Source organism: Eulemur rufifrons, chromosome 28 (assembly GCF_041146395.1).
Source record: "Eulemur rufifrons isolate Redbay chromosome 28, OSU_ERuf_1, whole genome shotgun sequence".
Lineage (NCBI taxonomy): Eukaryota > Metazoa > Chordata > Mammalia > Primates > Lemuridae > Eulemur > Eulemur rufifrons.
This window is the reverse complement of record NC_091010.1, coordinates 16328843-16349134: the sequence shown is the minus strand read 5'-3', so window position 1 is coordinate 16349134 and position 20292 is coordinate 16328843. Positions and strand designations below refer to the sequence as shown.

General features: G+C 39.1%; 1 protein-coding gene across 1 annotated transcript in view; it reads right to left on the bottom strand.

The window, feature by feature from the left end:
* LRMDA (leucine rich melanocyte differentiation associated) overlaps nt 1–20292 on the bottom strand; it is a 993823-nt gene that overhangs the window by 189150 nt on the left and 784381 nt on the right. The window contains exon 6 of the mRNA XM_069460648.1: nt 8743–8827. Coding sequence (XP_069316749.1) covers nt 8743–8827 — 85 coding nt within the window. The remainder of the gene's footprint in view (nt 1–8742; nt 8828–20292) is intronic.

The following is a 20292-nucleotide window of genomic DNA, read 5'->3' as shown; positions in this document are numbered from 1 at the left end:
GTGACCAAAACCATCGGCAACTTCAAACGGCAACTCCACGGTGGGCTCCAGGTTCTCTGTACGTGGCCTGCACTCCCGCTCCACTGGCAGCATCTGTCCCGGCCCCAGCTGTCTTCCCCATCTGCTACCACGTTGTTTCCTAAATTACCTTTGCTAGAAACCTGCTCTTTGGAGGGATCATAGACACACAGCCTGGTATCTGAAAATCTACGCCTTCTGAACCTGGAACGAACTCCTGCTAGTCCCGTTCCACTGTGGCCTCTGTGAGTCCAAGCTCTCCTCTTTCCAGCTCCCCCTGCATACTGCTTTACTGCTTGCAGATTAACAATCCTATAGCACAGTTTTAAATCAAATATACCCTTCAGCCTCTCCAAGGCCTGCTATAACATGGACCCGTTCTACATAAGGAAGTTTTTTTTTTTTTTTACTTTTCTGAATGGGATCCCTTTCTCTAATCAGTTCTATTTATTTTTACCTCCATGCTGCTTCTTTACCCATTTCCCTTTTAGGGGAAGCCCTTCTTTTGTACTCCGCTTACCCACGCCCTATGTGTTCTTCAAAGCTCAAAGGCAACATCCTCCAAATAGCTATGCCTGACTATTCTAGCTTTCACTGATTCCCATCTTTTCTAAATATTTATAGCACCTATGGCTTTTCCCATGTAATGCAACCCTTAATTATATAATACATAATATCTTGTTTGGTTGGCATTACTTTGTTTTTGGGATCTCCTCAATTAAACCATAAATTACTGGATGATAGAAATGATAACGATATATTTCTGAATTCTCCACAAATCCTAACATGTACTTTGTATACACTAGGTTCTAAATAAAGACATGCTGGAGGGATCCCTGAACGACTGTGTTCATAGCAATCCTTGTCATTTTTCACCATGTCCCAGTTCTTCGCTGATAATGAAAAAGGCAAGAAACAGCCCACGATTCTAAAACATTAACACACTTAGAATCTTCCACACTGTAAATTCTAGGCTTCCATTTTTTAAGATAGCGGGAGCATGTTTTCAGCACCATTTTTTATGTGGACTGTCTGGCGGGGGAAGGGTTGTCTTTCTGACCTGTCATTTTACAGACATACGGTTTATTATCCTGTGGAGGGCAAGGAAGAAATGGAATCCATTTTTCCCTCCTTGCTTTGCTGCTGGGACAGGAGAACCAGACTCGTAGCCCTTCTGTGTCTATGAGTACACCACAATTCTGCCCTAAGAACAGAAATAAAGCAATCCTAGAGATGGCAAATGAAAAATCATCCTTGGAGAAAAAGGATAGGAAATGGACCCCTATGGATTTCAAATGCTTAAAGGAGGTTGCTTAAAGTTCCTGGCTAAACTCCACGCCAGTCTTGGTAATAGTCTAACAGATTCATCCATCTTCAGATTCCACTTGGCTTGCTCTTCCATCACTGCCACCCTCCCAGACAGCGAGTGCACACATGCACATTTATCTATATATATGCGGAAGTTTTAATCTACACTACCCTCCATTCCAATCCACCCAGCCCGGCTCAGCACAGAGTGAAGCTATTGACCCTGCAAAGTAGCAGGGAGATGAATTTGATGACCCAGACCAGAGTTTTTAAACCATTTCAGCAAGGTCTAGAATCAAAAGAAAGTACAATTTATTCAGCACTTAGTAAAGTCCTTTTACTTTGGAACAGGGTGCGCACACTGAAAATAGACTCCCACTGCCACGCAGATAAAATGAACCTGTCAACCACTACTGTCAAATCACTAGTCACCTCGATTAAAATAAAGGAAACTTTAGCATCTCTCAGTGTCTGAGAATTCCACCAAGATTATAAGCCCATAAAAGCATTATGAAGGCAAGAAAACTAAACTAATGGGTTCTGTTGAAAATGTCATCAGAGGAAATCATTTTACATAATTAGAAAATGCTAATAATAGTTCTGCACAAGGAACCAACACATTCTTCCCCCACACAGCCAGGGCTTGGTGGCAAGGAGTCGAAAAGAGGGGTGCCACGGCCATGCTCTGATCTGACAGGACCCCCAGATGAAACGTGTCCTTGCCACCAGGAAGTTTTATTTCCTTTTTTCTTTTTCTTTCTCCCTTTTTTAAAAAACCACTTCTCAGTACACTTTCCACAGGGGAAAGTTGAATCTGTCATGCTTCTATGAACCTTCAATGAATCAGTGACAATTTTTTGAGAAATCATCTGATGCTTAGCTCCCTTAAAAGACTAATCAAAATATTCCAGAAGACAAAAGGTAATCTATAAGCAGGCAGCCCTAATCACAGAGTCTGATCCCAGGTAAGACCTACCTGCCAAAGCCACCAGAACCGTCAGATTGTTTATTCCATCTTTTTAGATGGTCAATGAGAACCCACGGGCAGTAGGCAAAGACTCTCGGACGCTGAGCTATTATGCTAGCCTAAATAAAAGCATCCATTTTCCTGAGTCTGTGCTATTATTCTGTGTAGATGCTGTTTATAATGATCAAACCTACTTAGCTTTCACATTCCCTATGTGTTGACATGGCAAGATAGTAGAAATTAAAAAAAAAAACCAAAACCTAAAAATATAAAAATTGCCTAAAAGAGACAGATTGCTTCTGCCAGGGCTCAGAACACAACACCCCAAATCATGGCACCTTGGCATGCTGATTGCTTTGAACTGAAAGACACTGGAAGGCCTCAGAAGCAAGGCCTTCTGGCCTTCTCTAGCTCCCCTGTCTCTCCCCTTCTTTCTCCCCTGAAATGAGTCATAGAAATCAGAATTTCTCCTCCCCAAAGAGGATGATAGAAACTGGAACCCCTCTCCCCACAAGCAAGCCATAAAACCTAGAAATGTCACTGTCTCTCTTCTCCCTTGAAGACCCTCATTCAAGAAGCGTGCTGTCCCATACCCAGGAGGAAGGAATGCTACAGTGAGAGGCAAAGAGGAATCCGAGGCGACAGGCCTTGCTGGGCTCCCACTGAATGTATCACCATTAGATCACACCCTCCGTCTAATCACATTTCCCCATGGCTATCTATTCTTCGTCAAACCTAAGCATAAAAATAGACACTTTTCCCAGAGTCTTAGGGTTTTCATTTCTAAAGGCTCCCATGTAAATCATGCAAAACTTTGATTAAATAAATTTGCTACATTTTTCTCTTGTTAACCTGTCTTTTGTTATACAGGTATCAGCTGTGACCCTTATGATGGGTGAAGAAAAACATCACATTTTTCTGCCCCTGTACCTCTAAATCCTTTAAGCCCAAAAAAAATTGTGATGAACAGTTTAGTCATAACGCAGCTTCCATTCAAACCCTCCTGAAAGCCTTCCGCTTGCTGGCATGAAGTTTTTCTGACCAACATCTCCTCATCCCAAACATCCTTGTCTACACTGCTACCCCTTCCTGTGCATCCGTTTAATTTTCTTTTTATTCATTTCACTTTGGCTGATTTAATGAGTTGAAGCAAAACACTCCGTATTTATGGCTGCTGTGAAAATGTATTTTATGATATCTCAGGGTAAAAATGTCTCAAAAAATAAAAAAAAAAACACCCACAGTTTTTCTTTCTGTCTTTTTCTTCTTTTTTTGGATGATACACATTGAGCTGCTTCATGGAGATATACAGGAAAATCAATTGCTAAGCATAAAATGCAACTCACATTAAGGAAACTGCAAACGATAACTAATTATGATAAGTTGCTATATAAATTACTCTGTGACAGTTGCAGCAATCAATTTCAAACACAAACAGACCAAGCCTCTGGTTGGAGAGGAAGATGAGCGTCTAACAACTGTGTCAATAAAAATGATGGCAAGATTACCGACAATGGTCAAAGCAGGATGGTTATCATCCCCGAGCATGTTTTCATAGCATATTTTCTCTTTGTTTTTTGCTTTCTTTCTTTTATACTTTTCAAGTCCAGTGCTTAACATGGCAAGCTAACAATGGCATGCCTTCAAGACTGCATAAGCATCAGGGAATAAATAATTCAGGGATGTTCACTGGGCCTGCAATTATGTTACAAAATATATACACAGACAAATTGGAATGGGATCCTCCACGTGATAGGTGTTGGCAAAGTAGGATTTTCGTACATGTGCCGGATTTTCTGTTTTAACATTACCACCACCTTCTTCTAAGGTCTTCTCTACAGCCAGCTCAGAGAACTACATTTCCCAGAATTGCCTTCAGTGAACCAGTCTTGGTTAGAGTCAGCCAAAGAGAGGCACTGGAGTACGAATTCAGGGGCAGGGCAATGTGGGGACACCTGGAGTACTTGGAGCAGTTTCCAGGTGAACTTGAGAATCCTGGCACAGGTGCTACAGATGAGCAAGTCAGTAGGAGACTCCTAGATGCCCCCGAGATCCACAGAAATTTTCCAGCAAGCTCTTGAGAATCACAAGCTTGATGCCTAGGCTGAGGCCCTGGGTGGAGGCACAATCTCTAAATTCCTTATGTTAAAAGCCTTCATCATTTAAATACATAGTGTGTCTTCTATTTTCTCTGTCTGAAACCAGATTGATAAGGAGTATTTTCTTCTTTTGTTTTGTTTTTCAAATTTCTCTGCTCCTGATTTTATTGTTCTGTAATTTAAAAACAGAGTGGCGGGGAGAGGAGTAACACAGGCAAATCTACGAACAGAAGCAGCAGGTGAGGTTGAAGATGCCGTAGCTCCTGGCAGCCTTAACACAGGCTTTGGAATTCACCCCAGCAGTAGACATTTCCAGGCCGTGCTTCTCCCCCTACTTTTTCTCCTCGCCCCTCCAGCGCAATGCTACAGTTAGCCCTGCCTGCACTGGCTTCGTATGTCCTGTGTGAAGGACAAACGTTGGGGGTGACCTGGGACTCCATAGCACGGAGCCTTGATTTTTTCCCCTTGCCTCTGTCACTAAGTGTCTTGATCACCCCCAGCAATTCTTGGCATCTTCCTCTGTTCAGTGGGAATATTTTCCCTCCCCACTTTACAGGATTGTCTTGAGAATAACATGATCTATGTTCTAATTAGAAATGTTTTCTAAGAAAGACACGATGGTCTATATAAATGCGAATTCTACTTCTAACAGCTGCCAGATAAACAGTGGCAATACCTGGCATGCTGGGCCATGTTTTATATATGTAGTATTTTTAAAGAGACATTTCTCCAACAAATAGTTCAATGTTCTTCATAATATGGACATCCACTGAGAACACAATATGTAGATTGCCACTAGGTAACAAGTGAGATCACTGACACAGCCCTCTGTCCCCCATACTCCAAAGATCTGCCCAAAACCTAGGTCAATCTCTCAGAGAGAATTCAGATGGATGATTCTAAACCCATGTGTATACTACAATCTATATATTACTGAGAGCCCAGCCCTTTCAGCCCCTTCTTTGAGAGTTTCTGTTCTAGTAAAATAATTCCATCATTATTCCATTGATGAATATTCTATCACTAATTCATCATTCCCTTCCCTACCATCAGAACACCAACGTTTGAAAACTACAACATTAAAATAACCATCTACTTAGAAGTTGGACTTTGCGGATAAATGCTCTCTAGTAAAAACTCTATAGATGTAACTTCCATCCATGATATTTGGGTTTCTTAAAGCAACAGAGCTGAGGCCTGAGGTCCACATGGCTGGCCCTTCCCTTAGTGTGCTCAGCTCCAGGGTAAGCTGGGTTTCCTTTCTCACATGCAATCAAGTCACCTCACACAGGTAACTAAGACATTTCCCCTTCCCCTGGGTTTCTACCACTCATCCTTTACTGAGCAAATATATATTGAGCTCTGATTAAATAGGAGAACCTCTGCCAGGCACTGCAGATACATGGTGATGCCATCTCCTCCCCTCCTCCCAACACTTAAAACTTACCTAGGAAGACTTTCCCTGAATAAGGAACACTGCCCTAATATGAATGTGTAGGGAGGAATAGAGGAGTTTCCCTTGGAGCTGTGATATTTAAGCTGATACCTTAAGAATGAATAGGAGTCAGTGATGTGCAAGAGAAGAGTTAGACTTACTACTGCCTCTCAGGGAGTTTTCATTTATGAGGACATTAAGTTGTACATAACCTGACCTCTATTATACAAAGCAGAATATGAACAATTCCACCAAGAAGGTAGAAACAAATATTCGAAGTACCTATAGGAGAGGGAAATCATAGCTCAGATCGGTCAAAGTTTCATGCAGGAGCAGAAAGCACTACACATTACTATCTCCATGATGTAGGGATTATCTGTAAGTTACATATGCAACTGGGCCCAGACTTCCTTTGCATTTGAATCTACAGTTCTTAGGACATGAATCTTGGGCCTATCACACTCGACATTGGAAGTTGCATCAAAGGACAAGCAAAGGGAAAATGAAGCCATGTATAGAAAAGCAGCAATTTGCACATGAACTACTGCCCTTCAGTTTTTGCAGTTGTTGGTGCGGAAGGAAAAGAGATTGGGAACTGGATGAATCAAAAGTTATTTGCAAATAGAACTTTCAGTTAGGGTTTTACAGACCAAATTTCAGACATCATGGAAGATGTCACTTGGGAAAGAATTGGTATAATTTGTCTTCACACTGTGAAGGCCCTCTTCTGCATAAATGTTTGCAAGCTGTTCCCACGAAGGTATGAAGAAATGACACTCAAATAGTTTGGTGATCTATACGATCAGAAATTTGGAAATAACTTCCTTAACGTAAATATAAAAAAATCAGGATGGCATTAAGTGGTTTCATTTTGGGTGCCAAAAATTAATGGCTTTCTCCATTTACTGGTGGGGGAAGCCAAGCTCGTTCAAGCCAAGTTGGTTCATGCCAAGCTGAAATAGACAACTCTCACCTTTCCCCCACATAGATGAGTCCAACAATAATCCAACTTTAATGAACTTGGGTCCACTCTTTACTGGTCTCCTCATGACCACAGGCCCAAAGAACATCATTTTATGATGCACACATGTTTTTTCACCATCTGAGTCCTCAGCACTGATCAGGAAACCAGTGTTAAATGTGTAGGGATATTTCTTGATAAAATTGAGATGTCTGTTGTTGGCTCCCTTTAAATAACATTTTCCCATTTTTCCCATTGATGTTAGACTCTGATGTCATCCACGGGCACTTACTTGAACTCTAACTACTTTAGGCATTTTTCCACATTCTGAGTATTACTCAAAATACCTTCAGAACTTACTGTCTTTTATTCCACTTCTTTAAGGCTCAGATTTCTTGTTACCGTTAAAATGATAGATGATATTTGCCCTATTCCTGATGATTATCATTTATCTGATCACATCCTCCCATTGTGAAATCTCAATTTCATGGCCAGATAGACTTTACAAGTGGCCTTGAGGTCTCTGAGACTTCAGTTCCTACGCAAGTTATCTGATCGGCTATAAAGTGAAATGACCTTAATTCAAACACAAGAAACCAATAAATAAACACATAAGGATATAATGGTAATTTAAGGGTTAATTTGTCACTCTTTCTAGATGCATTATTATTTGCATAGGGGAATTTCCCAAAAACAGTCACTACAGGGATATGCTCAAGACCTTCGTAACGACATTAAGTGAAAGAGACCTGTTCATGACCTTCAAAATGTAGCAGGTTGGCAGCTATTTATTCCATCTGACTTTGAGCAAAATTTATGTTCACAAAATAAATATATAATGAAGAGACTCACAATTGAACCCTAATTAAATCTAAATTAAAGTATATTTAAATATAGAAAAGTGCTACTATGCCCAGACATCAAACAGGCAACACAGGTCCAAGTCACAGGCACTTGGAATCCCGCACTGCTCTCTTGATCATTTCCTGCAGAACATAGTGTCGCATTTGCCCAGAGCCCATAGGTTGTCTCGGAGGACAGGTCGAGCCCCACCATTTTCTGCGCATCTCCACAGCCCTTCCTGCTACGCACCTATCCCACAATGTTGCTGGGATGACGAAGCTGGAACAGTCCTTATTCAGTGTCCCCTACCCATACCAGGGGAATTCCTGCTTGGGCAAACAATGTTTAAAGCATGTGACACCCTCAATCTAAGCATATTTAACCCTGGATGATAGATTCAAATTAAGAAACACAGCTGTAGTCATAACCAGGATAAAATGGAGTAAACAAGTTGCACCATGTGGCCCCTTCTTGACTTTACCAATTTCAACTAAGGCCCAAGCAGCCAGCTTAGGGATAGCAGATTTTCCAATGATGTTCCATGTCAGTATTCTGCCTGCTTTTGAAGCCTAAGACTCTAAAGATGGCAATAGAAATTCAAGGCTTTGGAAAAATTGGGTAAACCAAATTAATGTTTTGAGAATCAGAGAATTCTCTGAAAACTGCACATAGATTTTCTCCTCCAACATCACCAGGCAAATTGGAATTCCTTTTAGCTATAATGTGGAGTTCATTCATTTTGAAATTACAGATGTCAACTGTTATACTCCCAAACAATCATACTTTCACAAACACTAGTGAGTTTCCCGATTTCTCTCCACTATCGCTAGAGGTAACAATCTCCTTAGTAATTTTTAAGTACTATAATCTCTTTGTTTGAAGAAAAAAAACACACAATTGTATTTATGTGCCTCCCCAGTAGACTGCCACTAAATTCTGTTTAATATGGGTGAAAACTGCTACGTTTGACAGGTGTGGTTTTCTCATCAAGGACTTAAAAAGCACTGTGTTCCTTCTAAAGTGCCAATGCAGCAGTATTGAGCCCCGAGCTCTGCGCAGCCCAGTGTCCCTCCCTGTGACCACTGAGAGCAATAAAAAGCTAAGTTCCCACCTCGGTGACTGGTGAGTTCCCTGGAAGCAGAAGGCAAGGGCGTGTAGTGGTGCTCCGGAGAGGCAGCAACATCCTCACTGGAAACCTGTGCAATAAAAACAAATGTCAACGTGAAGCAAGACCAAATACCAAGCACCTCCATTTACCAAACATGTCTCTATGGGATCTGAATTTGGAGAAAATACGATTCACCAAGATTCTTCTTAGGAAGCAAGATTTGTTTTTGTTGAGATAACATTCTGGTAAGGGTAGGGTAGGATCCAAAGCATTGAGGGGCCTCAGTACAGGTGGAATAGCTCTGAGACAAGGAAACAGTTTGCTCATTGTGCTGAACTGGAAGGAGAGGGAGGAGGAAAACAAGAGAGGCTGAAGGGAGGAAAAGGGGTGGACTTAGACTTCTATCCCAGGCCTTCTCCCAGTACTTCCCACAAAGTCAAGTCTGGGGCTGTGAACAGATTTCTATGGGAAGCAGTGAAGGGGCTAAGCTTTGGCCCCAGAGTGGATGGGGAAAACCAGGGCTGGTTTCCATGGGCCCGGAGGCATGGGGGCAGAGAGAAGCCAAGGATCTAAGACTTGGTAGCAGGAAGTCACATAGGGAAGGACATATGTCACCTCAGACTGCGCGATGGGGGTTGTGCCTAAGTTTAACAACAGCACTGAGAAATCTATCTGAAATTTGAATTTGGGATATGGTGGGTATCCACAAACTTTGTCATTCCAAGGCCTAAAGGAAAATGACAAAAAATGTGTCTAGGATGATGCTATTTCACCATACACAAATAGCTCTTTAACCATGGAACTGTCTGGGATGGCCCAGGCTGCTAACTCACCTCTCCCACCACCACCCCGCCCAGAACTCTACAACTCTACATCCTTGTGAACTAAAGCAGGAAGAAAGTACTTGCGGGGTCGGCTGTCACTCAGAACCAATCACCAGTATGTCAGATTCAGATTGTGGTTGCTTATGACAATAAGCATTGCCACTGCAATTCCTAACTGAGATTTCTAAATCAAATGCAACTTTTTTTTTTTTAATATCCAAAAAAGAACATCTGCTAGGATCAAAATCCTAAGCTTACAACCTTTCCAAGCCTCATGAAAAAGTAAATTTCATTAATGCTACATTTTTCTTTCCGGAATAGGAAATACATTCTATGGGATATATTTGCCCTCCTACAAGCAGGCCTTTTCTCCAAAGAGATTACCTATATTATAGGAATCAAAACTAAGTAGGAGATTAGACCTCCTTGCTAGAAAAACCCTTTAAACTTCGTTTCTGACATTTGAGATGTTTGACTAAGCGGCTTTCGGTGGAGACTTACAGAAAGAGTTCTGAATGGAGTAAAATCAGAAGCTCTGTCCCTAGGTAGGAACAGATTTCAGGTAGCATTTCTTCACTCCAGCTCCAAGGCAAACATATAGTGTTTAAGGCTTGATCCAAAGCTATTGGGTCCAAAAAAATGAAAGCCCAGTCACCAAGAAAAACATTTTAAAAAGTAGAAAAGACTTTTGCTAGATACTATGTCATTAAACATTTAGGACATTGCAAGAATGTGAAAGAGTCAGAAATTAGAATAAAAATAAAATACCATAGTCACATGTCTCTCAATTTGGTATTCAAGGTCTCCTGTAATCTCTACATAATGAAAGAAACACAATGACAGTGTCCTACATATGGCATCAGTGCTTGACGCAGGACATATTGGGCAGGGGAATGGGGACTGTCCTTCCACAGATCTACCATACTCCCTCCATGAGAAGCCATAGCCTTTCTCTCTGTCAATGTTTCTGCTCCACCTGATCACAAAAAAAAAAAAAAAAAAAAAAAAAAAAAAAAAAACCTAAAATACGATATGAGCTTTAGGTGGCTGTATTATGTTATTTTTTTGGAATTTTTAATCTCGATTTGGGCTGCTGACAATTTGATGACAGCTTTTTCTAAAATTACTAGAATAAATGCTACCTTTTAGCAAATACCTCTGACTGTGCAAAACATTAGAGTTCTAACCAAGAGTGAAAACGCTATTTGGTTTTATTTTTAGTTATAGACAGAGTAAAAATGGTATGGCTTCCGTTGTTTTGCAGTCATCATTCTATGCCCAGCACTAAATTATTTTTTCTGATCAGTGTCCATTGATAAACTCAAGTCATGGAAAAGAATCTAAGAAAAGAACAATTATGAAAACTATGCCTGTTGGTGGGACTTCCCTATTTGGATGTTTAGAAAAATTACTACAAATCAAGACTCCAACCACCAGCTCTTTGACTTGGCATTTATCAAAATGAAGCCCATGTGATATTTCCAATAGGGTTGTTCACACTTGTTCTCTAAATCTTATGCTTAGAAGCATGATTCAGAAAAGCAAAATTATCATATGAAAGAAGTGAACAAGAAAATATTTAAAATCTGCCAAAGAATAAAGAACTCATCTTTAAACTGAAGCAATACAGTTTACTAAGTACAAGATAATAGAAACATAAGTAGAAAAGTTTAAATAATGGTTTCTTTTACCCAGATTGAGAAGAAATGCCTCAAACTGGAATAAGGAAATTTGGGCAAATCTGAATCTTCAGGACTATAAAGACTCAAACCTTTGAATCCTCACCCAATTTTCTAACTGCCTGAATTATATTTTCACATTTTACTTTTTAAATTATCCTGTTAGAAAATATTTTCAACATCTACAATAAAACATTAGTGTCCTGAATACATAAAGAATGTCCCCAAATCAATAAAAAAAATCATAGAAAAAATGGACAGAGAAAATGTCAGGAAATTCAAAGAAGAAAAAACCTGAATGGTCCATAGCATAAGAAAAGTTGCTCCAATTTACCAGTACTAAGGGCAATGAAAATTAAAACAACATACGATTTTTGCACTCATCGTATTGGCAAACTTTTAAGTCACAGGATAACAAGTACTAGTGAGAACGAAGGGAAATGAAACTATTATTCTCTCATCCTTTGCTAATGGGAATGTACATTGGTTCAACTACTTCCAAGAGTAATTTAGCAATATCTAATAAAATTGAAAATTGGTACAGCAATTTCATTTAAAATATACACGCTATGGAAAATTTCACACAAGTTTGCAAGTTGAGACATAAAACAATGTTTATTGCAGCATTATTTATAACAGAAGAAATTAGAAATAACTCAAATGTCTGTCAATGAAGAAAATGGATAAATGTTGTATATTCATGACAGAATATTTAGCATTTAAGAGCAATAAACCTGATTTATATATCTCAATTCAAATAGGTCTGAAAATTTAATATGGAGTGAAAATGCAAGTTGCAAAATGATAAATGTAGGATAATATTATTTATGCAAATATGTACTTCTTTGATCCTATGTATGTATGAAAACATCCAAAAATTATTTTAAAATATACATTAAATTCATGAAAATGGTTGCCTCTGCCAAGGGGCAGGGTGATAGGATGGGGACTAATGGGATATGAGGAGGAGGAGCTTCAACTTTATATATGATGGTTCTTTCATTTAAAGACAACTTGAAACAAGTATGTCAAAATATTAGAAACTACAGATTCTGGATGGTAACTTCATATATTCATTTTTTTTTTTTTTTTACTTTTCTACATTTTTGAGATTTCTCAAGATTAAGCATGAAAATTGAAAAAACAAATACTCCTGTTTCTTCTCTAATCCATGCAGTCCTACATTGATATAAATCCATAATGAGAGAAAATTTCCTCTAACAATTCTCTAGTAGTTGTATAACATGGATTAATGCCATCTTTGATTGGCTCTTTGGGATGAAATATCCCATTTCGGTTTCTCCTAAAGCTACTGAGTGTGACCTATAGAATGGAAAAAAGCTGATCATGGTAAATAAAAGGACTGAAATACTCATTCCAGCCTTGGAAGTCCTTCAGCTGAAGATACATCAAAGTACACACTCAAGGTTTCTTGATTCCTCTCCTGCTCACAATTGGAGAGTTGCTATTATTTTTTTAAACTCACATCAATAAAGGTAATAGTCACTAATATACTGTACTCTGCAATTTCCATAATGCAGGAAAGAAGGTAGAACTTTGGCAACCTTGTTGGAAAAGATTCAACAAAAGGACAGTGCGCTCTCCAAGAGACTTATGTGAGAATTTCACTCGGAGATTGCAGAAAATGAATGTGTTCAGATAAATGTGTAAAATTCAAACCCCCTTCCAATGGGTGCATTCAGTGAAAAACTGCAGTCCAGTGGATATTTCTGAACGTCATGGATGCAGTGGAGGAACATGATACAGACCACAGGAGGAGAGATTTGGCAGACTTTGAAACAAGAAGGGGGCAGCTACAAAGTTGTTTAATAGCCATAAATCTCCCACTATTTTTCACAAAATACCATCTAAGACCACAGCTCTACAGCTCATTCCCCATCACTCAGCTCAAGTGGAGTGCTTTGGCATGCTCACTCACCCTTAAATCATACGCCGCATAAAGTGATCCCGGGTCTGGGAAATTTGTCAGCCTCTTTCAAGTAAAAGCAATCTTCACTTTTCATCACAATTCATTCCCTCAAACCATAGTATAAAGCTGACTCTTCTAAAAACATTTATTTTCTCTCATAAAAAAAAAGCATCACTCCTTTAGTTATCATGTATTTAATAACCACCTACTATATGCCAGGCCCTGTGCTGAGAATACCAAGAAAAATAAAATGAGGACTTTGGTTGCATTCCCGGCTCATTAAAAAAAGAATACCATGATTAGTACTAGTTATGAAAGGTCACCAACTCATAGCATGACCCTTACACTCCCATACTCTGTATTATCACAGAACGTTGTCCCTTACCTCTATTAGGACATTTGAACACTTGTAACAGTAATCATGTCCTTACTTGTTTCTCATTCACACTAACAGAGTTTGAGATTAACTGCATTACCTTTCTGAGATTTACTATACTATTAACCCTTGTATATACTGCCAGAAATATAGGAGGAAGTCAATGCATGATGATTGAATGAATACCACATTTTAAAGTCAAAGATAAAACCATACCCCATGGTTGTAATTCAACATAAAGGTATGGGATAAGCTGCCAGAATCAGGACAGACAGACTTGCCATCCTCTGAAGGACTAAGTCAGAGAAACTAAAAAACCAGCTTGAAGGCTGAGGCTTCCCGCCCTGCTCACAGGCGAAGGTACCATGCCTTTCAGCGTAAAGCAAGATAGAAAGTGCAATGGCCAGCCTGAGCAAAAGCGAGACCCCATCTCTACTAAAAATAGAAAGAAATGATCTGGACAGCTAAAAATATATAGAAAAAATTAGCCAGGCATGGTGGCACATGCCTGTAGTCCCAACTACTCAGGAGGCTGAGGCAGAAGGATTGCTTGAACCCAGGAGTTTGAGGTTGCTGTGAGCGAGGCTGACGCCACGGCACTCTAGCCCAGGCAACAGAGTTAGACTCTGTCTCCAAAAAAAAAAAAAAAAAAAAAGTGCAATGCCAGACGGGCAGACAGATTAAGTTGGGAATGATGAATGATGAACAGGTTTGGGAGCAGGAACAGCCATATCTTGTCCAGAGCCAGAAGCCAAGGAATTGGGAGGACAAAAAAAAAAAAAAAAAAAACACCCAAAAAGGTAAGGTAGGGATGAGTGTAGGTCCATAACCTAGAAACCAAAAAGATCCCAGTGGAGCAGAGGTCAGAGTCTGGGCAGAGGCTGTGTGAGGAAGTGAAGGGTAACTTAGGCCAGAGAAGAGGTGAGTTGGGAGGGAGGATTGTGCCAAAGGCCTCTCTGCGATAAGAAAACTCTCTGAAAGCCACAGCCTGGCGCTTTCCATTTGATTGTGTCTGATCTACAGGGGGCCTAGTTCTGCCAGTGCCTGAAATGGCATCTGCGCCAGAGTGGTAGGTAGTTCATAAAAATTGACGAAAAGGAAGGAGGAGGGGAGAAAAGGAGGCATAGGAAGGAAGAAACCAGGAAAAGAAAAAAAGGAAGGAAGAGCTGTGGCTTGGGCATTTTGTGGACTATTACATAACTAATCAGATGTAAGTGTTACAAAAGACCTTACAAATCATCTAGAGCAGTGGCTTCCAAAATACTTTTAGCAGACACTTACATAACAGGAGAAAAAATAAAACCATCTAACTATTTGACATTATAAACATTATCATAATTTCTTATGATAACCAAATAAAACTATAAATATAAAAAAGGGAGAAATATGCAAGGATGTTAATTACATAATATTAAGTGGGCACAGTAAATATTAAAATAGTTCCTATGCTGTGATTTTAACCACATAAAATTTGCAATAGGTGAAGATTAATAAGCAAAGATCAAAAGATTAGGGGTGGCTTGATTTTTTTTTTAACTTTATTGAATATGTCATTACTTCTTATAATTTAAATTTTTTAAAATTAAAACACCACTTATATACAAAGGATGCTTTGGAATAACACTTATTCCACAGAGTGCCCTTCTAATCTCTCCCACCAGAGGATGAGGAGAGGTGGAAGAAGAGGAAGGAAGAAAAATAGGAGCTGAGGAGGAAAAAGGAGGAGATAGCAAAGTAAGTAGGCAAAGCCTGAGACAGGAGCTAGTATTTCTGGAATGCATACTAAGTGCTAATGGTTTTCCAGTGTATGAGATATGTCATACTATTCCTGTCATTCAAAAAATGAGAGAACTGAGACCTAGAAAAGACAAATAACATATCCAAGCCTACACAGTTTTAAAGCCCAGAGTGTGATTAGAAACCAAGTAAACCTGGCCCTGAAAGGCCAAATTGTTTCCCCAGCTACACACTCCCTTTGCACCGGTACCCTCACGTTTTTATGACACTCCTATCCTGACCGTTACTCTATTCTTCCTTGCATCATTACCAGTTGGGCACTTGTCCCTTTTAAGGGCCAAGTTTTAAATTGACAGTGAATGCCTATCAGCACTTCACAAAGCACCTTCCCAAAGCATTGCAAAAGGATTATCGAGTGAGAAGAAATTCATGAATAGCATGGGTAGAACCTCCTATCTATAAATACATAATTATCTTTATCTAAAGAACTATGACAGAACACAAGTTAATATTTTGCTGGCAATTGATTATTGTTGAGGATATAGTTCCTGTCGTATGTTCAAACTTCGAATATAATCAGAATGTGATAACTTATAACCTCCAAGTAGTTTGTGTGTGTATATATTACATTTCTTAGGCACTAATATATGCAGGCGTTTTACACACATTGTTTCATTTAACCCTCTCAACAACCTTATGAGGCAAGTGCCACTATTATTGCCATTTTATAGATAAGGCAATTGAGATTTACAGAGTAATTATATAACTTGTCCAAGAATACCCAGATAGTATGTTGAGAATTGAGAATTTCAAACAGCATAGCGCAATTCAATAGCCAGATTCCCAATCACTGTACAGTGAACTTGATAGTCAAAGATGCCCGGCAAAGACAATCCTACTAGGTTTATTTAGCACACATACGAAGGCAGGAAATATATTTCTAGGGAGATATGATTATGATATGGAAATATATTTCTAGGGAGATATGATTCATGTTAATATGCAACATGTTTTGTGGTCTGCTATATATTAATAAATAAAACTGTCAGCTTATTTAACAATAAATACAATAATTAGCTATGCCATGTAGACATTTGAATGCTTCAGATCCCTTTGGGCTTTTGTGTTCATATAACCAGTAGTGTGCTAGAGTTAACCTGTACCAGCTCACAAGAACCAATGATTAAGTTTTCAGGAATTTTGTGAGTCAGCTGTTATATACAGATATTATTTAAAATTAAATCATATATACTTTGAATAAATTATCTTAAAAGCAAAGGTAATATATATATCAAAACTCATCACTTTCTAATTATTTTACAAAATTTTACTATTATTTGGTAAAATTATTTACATCTATTGAATCTCTATGGTAGAAATACTCTATAATGATGTACTATCTCTTTCCAACTATTCAGTGACGTCACTTTGGTAGCCTAACATAGGCCACGGTGGGAGTATTCGCGGTAGAAATTGGCAAATGCTACAAATTAGAGCTTGATTTGTTGGTCTGTTGATTTGATAAACTTAAAGGGATGAAGAAAATATTAATAACTCAGGTAGAACTTAAATGGATGTTGTATCTGTAGCTATTACATTGTGATTACAAAAACTTAAGGAAATGTTCTTCCAATATTCAAAACTATTATCCAAGTCAGTAAAGCAGTTGCTCAAGTAATTGACAAATGAGTGAAGTTCTGACATACCCATTAAAGTAAAGGGAAATATCAACCAGCACTCCTGTTGGAACTGCACTTGTTCCTCAATTATAGACACAGATACAGATTTAAGATACCAGAGTTTGGCCAAAATCATTGAAAGTATCTGTGAGAATCAGGTGGTTGCATGGAATTTATAATAAAGAGTATTGTATATTTAATTTTTATTTGTAAATTGTGTTTTACACATCCTTCGTATAAGTACAATAAGTATATATATAAAAAAAAAATATGTGTTTTTTTTCCTGGAGACTTGGTTGTTAAACATTTACCAGCACACCACTACATTTAAGCATCATCAAATAGCATCTAAAATATGTTTGGAGCTATAGAGAAAAGGTCTATTTTATGGTCTATGAATGGAAAGAACAGTAAGGAAAAGACTAATTTGGCTAGGCACAATGGCTTGTGCCTGTAATCCCAGGGCTTTCGGAGGCCAAGGTGGGAGGATTGCTTGAGGCCAGAAGTTCAAGACCATCCTGGGCAACGTAGGGAGACTCCATCACTATAAAAAATGAGACAAATTAGGCAGGTGTGGTAGTGCACACCTGTAATCCCAGCTACTCAGGAGGCTGAGGTAGGAGGATCGCTTGAGCCCAGGAGTTTGAGGCTGCAGTGAGCTATGGTTGCACCACTGTACTCCAGTCTGGGTGACAGAGCAAGACCCTGTCTTAAAAACAAACAAACAAAATGACTAATTAAGCTTCAAAGTCTGTCCTGACTTATTCACAATTTGCTCTGATGCCTTATTGACCAAGATTTAGAACCAGGCTCTGTCTGGTTGTATGACCCTGGGCAATTTACTAAATCTCTTTACGTCACACTTTCCTTGACTGTAAAATGGTAGTGGTAGTAATAGCCATGCTCATGATTGCGATGATAGTTAAAAATAGCTAACACTTATTAGTGCTTACTCTGTGTCTGGGTCTACTGGTAAACATTTGTCATGTATTAATTTATTCAATCTTCACAACAGTTTCATAAAGGAGTTACAACTTGTAGTTCCGGTTTACAGATGAAGACAACAAGGACCAGAGAAACTAGGTAGGCTGACCAAGCTCTCTCACTTAGGTTCTTAGGTTACTAGTGCGTGGCAGAGTTGGGGCACAAGTCCAGGCAGTTTGCCTCTAGTGGCCACTGCTATACCACTCTCTTCCCAATAGAGGTAAAGATTAAATGAGGTAAGAGACAACCATCTTAGCTATTGCTCATTGAAAAAAAAAAAAAAATGGCTGTGATTTATTTTTATTTCATTCTCATCTCTTCAACTAGATTTTAAGTTTCTTGAGAGACAAGGCTAATGTTTTATGGCTTTTCCTACCCCTCACAGTAGCCATGACAGGGACAAGCCTGTACTTTGTAATTAACTATTCATTACATAAATGAACTTTGCTCCTCACTCGTCCAGCAGAAAAGTACTTCTGAGATCCTTCAGAGAGCAGAAGTAGTGAGATTCTAGCCCTGTTATAACCGAAATTCATGCACAGATTCACTGCGTTACTGTGATGGTCTAACCAGCTCTAGTAAGTGGCCACATATGGCATTTCTCATCTGGGTTTGTAGGACTGTCTTAGAAATAATATTATGTCATGGTAGTCCTAGAGGCTTGATTTACTTTGGCTTAAAAGGAGGAACTTGCTTGATGTGTCTCTTCCTTTCACAGAGTTTTTTATTCTCGAGGGCTGCAGGTCAAGTTCTGTCCTTGGAAGCAAAGTAGTTTTCCAAAATGAGGTGCAGCCAGCTCTGTCAAGCTAGGCCAGCTCGGCTGTCAGTGCCTTTCCCAAATACATCAGCCCCTCTGCTTGTAAAAATAAATTGATACCAATGCAAGAAATTTATTAGGAGATGACAGCGTGGTTCATAATGGAAATATGGAGAAAACATTATCCTTCAAAACTGACAGTTTATCCATCATGCCTCAGATTCCTGAGATATAAGCAGACACTGTCACACACAATCCGCTGAGGACACGTCTTCTTGGATTTCCTTATGACAGGAAACGCTGAAATAATCCAGAAGAAGGGAAGGACTTGCACTGCCCTTAATGTGCTCAGCCATAAATTTTTAGCATTAGCAGAAGAAACATGTGGCCAAGGAAATGAATGATGGGGGAAACCAGGAGGCCTGGCGTTCTCAAAGGTCCCTTCTTTTCTCTTGGGGGTGATGAACTGGGACAGGGGTCAGAAAGGGTTACCGCACCACTGAGATGGACATCAGTGCCCTGTTATGCGTGAGCAGAGCCAACAGGTGGCAGGGCACCACTGTATACGCACCACAGTGAGCTCTGCTTGAGCTTTGGGGTCCTGGTCATCTTGCCCAGCTAACTTTCCAACGGTGGCTATTTTGCTTAGCTTATTATGTGTATTAATAAACTTGGGACAATTTAGGAGGGCCATTTTAATTAGGGATAAATTCAAGAGGATTTGTCGGGATCACAAGAGGCTTGATCTTTGCAGGTTTAATGAGGCGACCTACCCAACCCCGTATGAAATAATTGTGTATTGTATTGAAACCCGCTTTGGAAAATATAAGCATGGTAGTAAATTGGAATGAAATGAACATGTTATTAAAGGGGGAAAATATTCACTGCCAATTTTATGGGGCCTTAAAATATTTATGTTCTAAACTTGCATTCTTTAGAGATTTGCTGAGTGTTGCTACAGCTAGGAAACTTTTTTAATGAGATACATGCATATTTTTCAAAATTACAGATCTTTTTTAGCAAAAATAGAAAGTCATAAATGTGAAATGGAAACCTAAACAAGGCAAGTGCAGCCTTAATGGCCTTATATTCTTAATTGACCCTTTATAGTAGAATAAAAAACATGAGAAATTTCATTTAAATGTGAATAATATGCAAGGAGCCTTTGATGTTAGTTCCTATCTGCTTAAGGAACAGAGAACATCAGCATAAATATGATAACCCAAATAAACTTGGGCTGCGTTGCATTTGTTATGTTACAGGGACATGGATAGGATGTGTATATTCTTGGTTTACTTAAACCAAAGTCAAATACTAGGTTTTGATCCACTTCCCACAATGAATCCTTAAGAACAGCACAGAAATAAATTATATGTTGATCCAGTCTTTACTCATAGGAGGCAGCAGTTGAAAAAATGCAAGCGGGTCTATGATTCTTAGACACTGTATCTTTCTTTAAATGTTCTCATTCTTTGAAAGAGGCAAATGAACTTCTAATTGTTCACATTTGTTTTAGCCAATCTTCCTGATTCTCTGTCTCAAGAAAGACCTAAAAACTCTTTTGACTTTACATGTCCAAATTAAATA